The sequence below is a fragment of the Gossypium hirsutum genome, chromosome D13 (genome assembly GCF_007990345.1).
Source record: "Gossypium hirsutum isolate 1008001.06 chromosome D13, Gossypium_hirsutum_v2.1, whole genome shotgun sequence".
Taxonomy (NCBI): domain Eukaryota; kingdom Viridiplantae; phylum Streptophyta; class Magnoliopsida; order Malvales; family Malvaceae; genus Gossypium; species Gossypium hirsutum.
In genome coordinates, this window is record NC_053449.1 from 48,561,755 (window position 1) to 48,571,615 (window position 9,861).

General features: G+C 35.3%; 2 protein-coding genes across 8 annotated transcripts; one reads left to right on the forward strand and one right to left on the reverse strand.

Annotated features, from left to right (window-relative positions):
* Positions 1 to 414: 414 nt before the first annotated feature.
* On the forward strand, positions 415 to 1,887 carry LOC107919572 (zinc transporter 11). Its single transcript, XM_016849012.2, has 2 exons — positions 415 to 995; positions 1,064 to 1,887. Exons 1-2 carry the CDS (start codon positions 536 to 538, stop codon positions 1,594 to 1,596), a joined length of 993 nt encoding a protein of 330 aa, XP_016704501.1. The 5' UTR covers positions 415 to 535; the 3' UTR covers positions 1,597 to 1,887.
* An 863-nt stretch (positions 1,888 to 2,750) lies between these two features.
* Positions 2,751 to 9,569, reverse strand: LOC107920584 (tubulin alpha chain). 7 transcript variants are annotated; one of them, XM_016850364.2, is made up of 6 exons: positions 9,240 to 9,561; positions 8,363 to 8,717; positions 7,882 to 7,966; positions 3,407 to 3,493; positions 3,082 to 3,321; positions 2,751 to 2,953 (listed from the first exon to the last, which is right to left on the reverse strand). In XM_016850364.2, exons 2-6 carry the CDS (start codon positions 8,522 to 8,524, stop codon positions 2,877 to 2,879), a joined length of 651 nt encoding a protein of 216 aa, XP_016705853.2. In that variant the 5' UTR covers positions 8,525 to 8,717; positions 9,240 to 9,561; the 3' UTR covers positions 2,751 to 2,876. The 7 variants fall into 7 exon arrangements, with proteins under 7 accessions (XP_016705853.2, XP_016705854.2, XP_016705857.1 ...); XM_016850365.2 differs by having other exon boundaries at positions 8,363 to 8,731; XM_016850368.2 differs by lacking the exons at positions 2,751 to 2,953; positions 3,082 to 3,321; positions 3,407 to 3,493; ... (1 more) ...; positions 8,363 to 8,717; positions 9,240 to 9,561 and adding exons at positions 4,874 to 5,653; positions 5,728 to 5,804; positions 5,896 to 5,997; ... (1 more) ...; positions 6,796 to 6,934; positions 7,064 to 7,857.
* Between the last annotated feature and the right edge of the window lie 292 nt (positions 9,570 to 9,861).

Sequence of the window (9,861 nt, forward strand, 5' to 3'; positions counted from 1 at the left end):
ATAAATATAATCCAAATGATGCAATAGGGAAAAATACAAATTTAAATTTTAAAGGGGTTTTATTCCACATTAAAAGTCCTAATTTTGATGTTCTCTTGTATTTTTTGATTTTTTTCGATCGCATTTTGTTGCCACATTATGTGGCGTCCCAACAGAAATAAACATAATTCAACCAATCTTTTGAAAAATAATCTAAAACTTTGTCTTCTCCTTATTTACCAACTTTCATTTTTTTGGTGTTTAGTGACCAAGTCGGGAAGGTTGGCGCATGCCCTGCCTCTCCTTAAAATAATTTTTTTTATTTATAATTTATAAAATTTTAAATTCCCTCTTAAATTATAAAATTATATTTTTATTATCATAAAAATATACCATTACTCCTTAAAAACACAGTTAGTGCTTCTCTTTTCTTTTGTACTAGAGACTATTCTCTCTTTCTATATATAACCTCTTTTTATTTTTGACAGCATTACTATATATTCTGTTTAACATGCGATAAACTGGAAACCCAGATTTTAGTTTCAACTTGTTTCAAATGAAAGTGTCGAGTTTTCTCTTCTTCCTCTTCCTATACCTTTCTCTTTTCCTCTCTGACACCTCCCATGGCGGCAGTGATGATGATGATGATACGGCAAGCAATAAGAGACATAACCTACGTTCTAAATCCCTGGTTCTGGTCAAGATCTGGTGCTTGATTCTCGTGTTTGTAGGGACCTTCATTAGTGGGGTGTCGCCCTATTTTCTTAAATGGAACCAGGGTTTTCTGGTGTTGGGAACTCAGTTTGCAGGTGGGGTTTTCTTGGGGACTGCCATAATGCATTTCTTGAGTGATGCTAATGAAACGTTCGAGGATTTGACGACTAAACAATACCCTTTTGCTTTTATGTTGACTTGTGTTGGATATTTAGTCACTATGGTGGCTGATTCTGTGGTTTCTTATGTGTATGGCAAGGGAAAGGGTTCATCATGTCATACTTATGATTTGGAGCTTCATGGTAAGAAAGTTGTTTATATATATACTCATTATTCTACCTTCTTACCTCACTTCTTGCCTAAATTGCAGGGACAGGCACCGGGACAGACGCTGCCTGTGAACGGTCCTCATCGCTCTCTTCTGTGAGTTCTTTCGGGGATAGTGTTTTGTTGATAGTTGCCTTGTGCTTCCATTCGGTGTTCGAAGGCATTGCCATCGGAGTTGCGGAGACCGAAGCCGATGCATGGAAAACCTTATGGATAATCTCATTGCATAAGATATTTGCAGCCATTGCAATGGGAATAGCACTGCTCCGAATGATCCCCGACCGTCCATTTTTGTCATGCATAGCCTACGCGTTCGCATTCGCCATATCGAGTCCGGTTGGTGTAGCCATCGGGATCATACTCGATGCCACAACAGAGGGTGTTATGGCTGATTGGATATTTGCCATATCAATGGGGTTAGCCTGTGGAGTGTTCATCTATGTATCCATAAACCATTTGCTATCTAAAGGTTATACGCCCCATAAGACAGTTTCAGTCGACAAACCTCACTACAAGTTCTTGGCTGTCTTGTTAGGTGTTGGAGTGATTGCTGTGGTAATGGTTTGGGACAATTGAACTAATAATTTTCAAATTTGGTACATTAGCAGTTTTTTTTTTTTTTAGTATAGAATTGAACCAGGTAGATCAAATTAAGTTTGTTTCTAGTCTTCTCCTTTTTATATACAAAGAGTTTGTCTCTAGTCTCTGTCATAGTTGCTCGCGTCCGGCGATAACCCGTGAGGGGTTTAAGTTATGTTGGCCTAAATTTTAGGATTTGACTCATGTGTTTGCTTTACTTTTTTATCTTCCCTTTTTAATGTAATTGATTGTATTGAAAAAGAAAATTATAGTAGCTTGTGTTAAAAACCAGTATCTTAATAGTCTAGCTTAGAAGCCAACTACTGGGGTCAACCATTAAGGTATCGAACTTATCAATGATGATCCAGATGCATTTTCGTTCAAGCTGAATTTAAATTGCTTGCGAGCGTGTTTACACATTTTTTAAGGGTGAGTTAAGTTGGAAGATAAACCTCATAGGATGAAGGGGGGTCGAATGCTCTTTAATTACTATAAGACGCTTGTAAGCCTAGGATTGAAGGAGCATGTGTTCCAACATGTTCTATGCTGCTTATTTCAGTAAAAGTGTATTATTACAAAGAAATAAAAGCTTCCTAAAGAAAATGAGATGAAGAAGGAACTCCTTAAAAGGAGAATACCTCTGTAGAGTTAATTTGACTAACTTTGTGCGATTTAATTACGAGAGAACAAAAAATCAAACTGTATAGATGGGTTTTCCTAACCTAGATTGCCGTCGGGTTATTGTCGATTGTCATCATTTGCATTTTATTGGTTTTCACAGAGCTAATTTTTCAGGAGGGGAAAATAGAAAATGGTTAAGCGGCTTTTAATCACACGTATATGATGGATATAGATCCGGAATCTAATTTAAAATGACGAACAGAACTTTGTTAAGTAAGGACAAGTAGAGGAATCTGCCAAAACAAGGTTCAATGCTTATTATGCAGTTCACTTGCTCTCAATAACGTCAAATGGGTTTGGACAAAACGTCAGATTCAACTGATGCTGTAATGCCACTTGTCTTCTCAAAACATGATTTATTTTTAAGAAATGAAACATCAAAACTTATCAGATACAGTGCTATCAAAAGTTCAATGTTAAAAAACCGATAAAGAGAATTGCCCCCAACAAAAGGGAAAAAGAAATTCGGATTAGCATTTTGAGAATCACTTCTGCTCCCCAAAAATCAAAACTACAATGAAGTGTGTTATTGGTAAAATTTCATTGAACTCTCTGAAAAGGTGTACTAAAATACAAATGTGAAATTTGAAAGTGCTCTAGAGGTTCACATGAAAAGCTTTCTCCAGGCAAACTGATACTATTATTGGCCCCGCCAAGTCTCCGGCAGCACAGCCTGTAAAAATAAATGCCTACTTCAAAATGATGCAGTTGTAAGACATGTTAAAACTTGAAAACAAATTTGGGGTCGCAATAACAGGCAACTATTAGTCTATTACCAATCCGTATGGCTGACTTACTTACCGATCCATTGACCAACTGAAGGACGGAAAAGTACAGCACCAATCCCAGCTCCAATGGAAGCAAATATCAACGATGCTCCACACCTGATGGTAATACCAGAAATCTTCTTTCCAAGAAGTTTAGTTTGCTCTGTTAGGTTGACTTCATCACTCTCTTCGGAGTTTGTTTTGCGACAAAAGCATCGGTAGATTTCAATACCAGTTTGAACAAGTGCCGCTGCCACAACTCCAAGCAGGTGACCTGAATAGATATTGGGGGGAAAAGGAAAGATGTTACAAAGCTAAAGAAACTACATACAATAAAGTGGACATATAATGGTATTGACCTCGGAAAGTAGTTCTGCTAACTCTGAAGAAGTACACTGTTGTAGGCAATCCCCTTTGGGACTTCCGGACAGCTGATTTCGGAACATCTGTTTATGTTGCCAAACTCATTAGCAGCTTATAGCTATAATCAGAAAGAATCAGTGTTGTCAAGGTGTGCACCTAGGGGCACCTGCACCTTAGCACTAGACAACAAAAGCACCTAAAACCCTTAGCACACACCTCTAACCTAGGCCTTTTTTTCTGTTAGGACGCCTCATTTAATTTCTTTTATTTTTCACTTTTTTTCATAAGATGAACTTTTACTAGTAAGAAAGAGATGGTATCAAACTTCTTAATATTTAAGTATTCAACTATAGACATAGACCATAAGTAAATCATGCATATAGACTAATAAAAACTACCATGTTTTATAGATACACTAGACCACACTTTAGGGTGCGTTTGGTTCGCTGTATTGGATTAGAGGTGTATTGGATTAGAGGTGTATTGGGATTAGAGGTGTATTGGATTAGAGGTGTAATAGCAAATCAACTGTTTGGTTGAATGTAATAGAATAGAGGCGTAATAGTAATCTTGTGTTTGGTTGAATGGAATAGAGGTGTAATAGCATAATGGAAAAAACTAAAATGACTAGAATACCCTTAGCATAAATTTGTTTTGGTAAATGATTATTGTTATTGTTATTTAAATTTTAATAAGATTATTATTATCAATAATAAATAATTTAATCATATTTAAACATAATTTTTATTAAATATATTTTAATTAAAATATATAATTTAATAAAATTCTTAATAATTAGCAGAAATTTGTTTTGGTAAATTATTATTAACAATAAATAATTTAAAAGATAATTTAACATAATTATTATTAAATATAATTTAATAAAAATATATAATTTAATAAAATTCTTAATATTAAATATTCTTATATGAATTTAATAAAATTATAATATATAATACTATAAAATATAATTTAAAATAATTATTATTAAATATAATTTAATAGAAATATATAATTTAATAAAATTCTTAATATTTAAATATTCTTAAATGAATTTACTAAAATCATAATATATAATACTATAAAATATAATTTAAAATAATTATTATTAAATATAATTTAACAAAAATATATAATTTAATAAAATTCTTAATATTAAATATTCTTAAATGAATTTACTAAAATCATAACATATAATACTATAAAATATAATTTAAAATAATTATTATTAAAAATATAATTTAGTAAAAATATATAATTTAATCAAATCATTATATTCCAATATAAATATCTTAGTCAAAATATGACTAATTTTCCGAAGCATGGGAAGAGGATTTATCTAGTAATTTTAAAATTTATCTCAAAAATGCTTAAATTAATAAATTGCAAAAAGAAATTACTGTAAGTTAGAGCATATGAAATTACTTTTTGAAGCATATGAAATTACTGTAAGTTAGAGCATATGAAATTAAGCAAAGATCCATTAAAATATGTTTTGAAGTTTGATACAATAGAGAAGGCAAACAAAATAACCCATTTTTATTAGCTGACCAATAAGTCCATTGGCAGATTTTACTCTATATTCTAGCCTAGTACTCATCCCCCTCATCTTCATCTCCTTCACCAGATTCCAAGCCCACTTCTTCATAATCTTTCTCAAGAGCAGCCAAGTCTTCTCTAGCTTCAGAAAACTCACCTTCCTCCATACCTTTACCGACATACCAATGCACAAATGTACGCTTTGCATACATCAGATCAAACTTATGATCAATCCTTGAGAACACTTTAGCAACACTAGTAGAATTTGAAATCATGCAAACTGCCCTTTGAACCTTGGCCAAATCCCCACCAGGTACCACAGTCGGAGGCTGGTAGTTGATGCCACACTTGAACCCTGTGGGACACCAATTAACAAACTGGATGGTCATTTTGGTCTTGATTGTTGCCAGTGCAGCATTCACATCTTTAGGCACCACATCTCCTCTGTACATCAAGCAACAAGCCATGTATTTCCCATGGCGTGGATCACATTTGGCCATCATTGAAGCTGGTTCAAATGCACTGCTTGTGATTTCTGCTACTGATAGTTGCTCATGGTAAGCCTTTTCCGCGGAAATCACTGGTGCATATGAAGACAACATGAAATGGATTCTAGGGTATGGGACTAAATTGGTCTGAAACTCATTCACATCCACATTCAAAGCACCATCAAATCTCAAAGATGCAGTCAAGGAAGAAATAACCTGTAAACGATCCAAACATCATAAGTATACACATACAATGCAAACAATCAAATTAAAGCTATCATTTATTGTACCTGAGAGACCAGCCTATTGAGATTAGTGTAATTTCATCTGAAGTTAATTTCATCTGATGCCCTGGAGTTAATTTCATCTGAAGACCACAAGAAGCAAGTAAGAAAACGAAATTCTAAATTCCACAAAAGAAACCAACTACTGCAAAACTTGAGAGCATCAGGAATAACCATTCTCTTGTCTTGTCATATGGTGCAAGAATCCCCTCATAAGCCTTCAATTCACACCAGCGAAAGCTGCCACCCCATGCTTAGTCTTTGCAAGGAATCATCCTGCAATCAAAGAAAATATCAATTACCATAAGGACAGTCAAAATGAAGCCCAGTTATATACTCCATATATGCTGAAGCCAAACACATTGCCTTTGCACCATAAGATTCATAGACCTTGTCAGCTATTAGTTTTCTCTCAATCCAACAATAATAACCTGAAGTACACTCATTCTACTCTCTTTCAATTCGTCCCTACATTTTACCTATAACCAACTATAACAAACACACAGATCTCTAACAAGAAAAACCAATAGCAAACTCTCATTATTAAACATAAAGCCAAATTGATTAGGAAACTACTTTGGAGGAAGATTGGCAGTAAGTTGCTCAAGTCAAGACTGGGAAACAGATCTCTAGATTCAATTTTGTAACACATGCAAGTTTACCAAGTCTACCACTCATTTCACTACACAAAGACACCCTGAAAATATTGCATTCGATGGTTTAAAGTAGCTACCGTACCTTTCTGACCATTTCTTGAGGCTCAAATAGATATGCTTCGACCCAACTGTATCTGCCCGGAACATGATACCACCACTGCAACCAAAGCTATTGTTTTATAAGACATGGTGAAAATAAGAGATCATGTAACTAACTATAACATAGATAATGCAAGAAACCAAATTCATTTTCTTATAAAAAATAGTGACTGAATTTGGCAGGCAATCTATTAGCAAATACTGATTCTTAATAGTAGATCCTATAGTAGTTAACAAGGGAACCATTAAATTCTCCAAACTTTAGAGACTATTCTTGAGTTCAAGTTGCAGAGACAAAAATTGGTGGCGAAGTAGTTACCAGTAGGATGGGAAGCTCATTCCGAGTACAGATGCAACATCAAGGGCTGATGCTCGAGCAACGACACCCTCATCCAAAACACGACATGCCTCGTTAATCGTTGGAAACAATACCATCTCGGTAATTTTTTCATCTGTAACTGATATAGGCTATTGAATGAGACCCAACAAAATAAATCAGAAAAACAACGAAAGATATAGAGTGTTTTTTGTTCTTAAGGCATTGGCACACAGAATGCTTCCAGCAGAAAAAAACATTGTTAATATACCTTTGAAATTCAAAGGTAGAAGACGTTTGTAGCTTCGCTCTAACCTCTGATTCTGGAAATGGGTGGATTCGTGAAGGACCGGAGGTGGATCGGTGGAGGTGGATTGGTGCCGGAGGTGAAGGTTGATTTTTGAATTGAGAAAAAAAGGGAGGAGGGCAGTCGGGCACGGGGTTAGGGATTTTGATTTGGGGAAGAGGGGAAACGGGAAATGGGGAAATGGGTGTTAAATACATGTTCAGAGAGGGAGCTGAAAAGAAGAAGACTGAGAGGGTAAAACAGGGAGGGTAAACTGAAGCAGCATCTAAACTGAGCAAAACGGAAGGATTAGAAATTGGTGGATTTCACCGATTAGGTGAGTAATGGTTTAGCCCCGTAATCGCAATACATTGAACCAAACAACGGATTAGAGGCGTAATAAGTGGGGCCCACCGATTAGGGGTGTATTGGCATAGCCAATACACCCAACCAAACATGGTGTTAGAGTTTATTAAATGTCATAAGCTTTACAAATACACACACGCATCTGGATACGGATACATACAAAGACTCACACATATACATATTGTGCTTTACTTCAGTCAGGCTAGAGCTATTTTTGCACTTTGTGCCTGAGGCAATATAAGGGTTTTGGCGCTTAGAGTGCGCCTTGTGCCCTTAACAACACTGAATAATATTGAAATGTATTTCAATATTAGAAGAATATTGAGATTATAATAGTAAGAGTAACAGCATTTCTTGTCCCTTTTAATTCACAGGCAAGATAAAGAACAACCACTGACCCACTAGCATGACTTTGCAGAATAACAGACAGAAAGTACCTTTAAGGAGTTTCCACGCCATGCGCTGTGAAACATAAATAACAGCAAGTCTTTCAAGAACCCGTCTTGTCGTTACAACAGTGGTCTGAGTAGTCATAAAACATAATGAAGTTCAGATATTCCTTAAAAGTTAAAACAGCAAACGATTGTCTCAATTGGAGTGCAATGTGGTTCAAATATGGAGATCCAACAATCTACAACAAAAAGACTTTGGTCTGGAGCTTAGATTTGATGAACACCACTAAAAGAAGAACCGAACATATTTGTCATCTGTAAATATTAACTCCGTATATGTTTATTAACTTTAATTGCTTACATTGATGAATTATACAAATATCTGGCTTTTTGCTTATCACTTGTTGAAAGAACATAAGAAGACTTCATGTAAGCTAGGAACAATAAAGAGAGAGGCAGATGAACAGTATCAAGCAATCCGCAGATTTCAGGATATCAAGGGAAAGACCAAAAGAAAACAACTCACCTCACGGATTATTTGCTTCACCGACTTTTTAAAGGGAACAACCAAATCCACATGTAGTTCTTTAGGAGTGTCCTGCAGGAAATCTTCATCATCCTCTTCTACGTTTGTGGCAGGCTCCAACAGAGGCAAATAGAACATCAGAAATGACCTCAAAGTTGTCATAGCAAATGGCCTCAACTCAAAAGCTGAATAAAGAGGCTTCAATTCAACCTTATACTCCTTCACAGCGTATTTGAGAGCATCATTTTTTAAGTTCTTAACATTCTTAACAATATCTTCAGATAATCTTTGTACATTTCAAATGTAATCTTCAGGGAATGCCGCAGCAGCATCACAATGAGAAACCTTGGGATTACTGCAGTACAATTACTAGGCTAACAGTGTCAAATTTATGCACAAACATGTCACACATTTACATCAATAATTTACTAAGCAATTATAACCAAAGGAGCTGCCTAGTACAGTAACAATAACCAAAATTTGAAACTATTGAACTATTCTAACATAAACCCAATCCTCAGCGCTGTCCATTTACCAATAAACAAAGCAAACACAGGCATTCTTACACGCACAGATGAAGGCATGTAGCCTTCAGAAAATACATCATACATGTACACATGAAAAATGTATGTGAAACCGAAAGAAAAAAACCCCAATTGCCTAAATTCAATGAACAACCATTATCCAGTCCAATCAAATTATCACTGTTCACTGAGCATCAAATTCAGTCATGACTCGTGCATACACATACGGACGATGAGAGGACCACTGATACGTTTGCCTAAATACCATCAACAGCCAAAATGGTTCTGCTAATCACCACTGTCAACCAAGCAAATAACAAAAGAACCACAGAAATACACGGATATGAACATACCCAAAAAGGAACCTGGAGGCAAAAGGGGTTCCAGCAACGACGGTAGCGGCAGCTGATGCGGCGGCAGCTGAGGCAGAGAAGAACCCAGAAGAGTGGAAGCTTTGTTGAGAGCAAAAGCTTGGGTTTTTCCTGTATAGATCTAGCAATATTGCTATCCCCGCCATTGTTGTTTAGCTAAAAAAAATAAACAAAACAGACCCGCTTTGGTTTATATCACAACCATAGCAGTGATCCGCTCTAGTTGTTTTCTACCGTTTGGTTTTCTAGGGAAAGGTCGAGGCTTTGAGGAATTTTTAAGCTTTTGATTAAAAAGTAATTATTAGTGTTAAAAGGATCCGGGTTTTGCAAGAGAAATGGAACTTTTAAGTTTCTTTTTCCCTTTTTCTTTTTTTAATTATAGAATTTCCTTGCTAGTTGGGTTTTGCTTGTGTTTAATCATAAAATTGGAGGTAATCAGGGAGCATACCTCCTAAGCACCATTGATTAGATTTGAAATTCTTTTTAAAATCATTTTAAATTTACTCATATTATTTTTTAAAAATATAAATATGTTATTTTTAATTTAATATTTAATAATTTTAAATTAAAAGATAATATGCTTTAACGCACTCAAACCCATAAT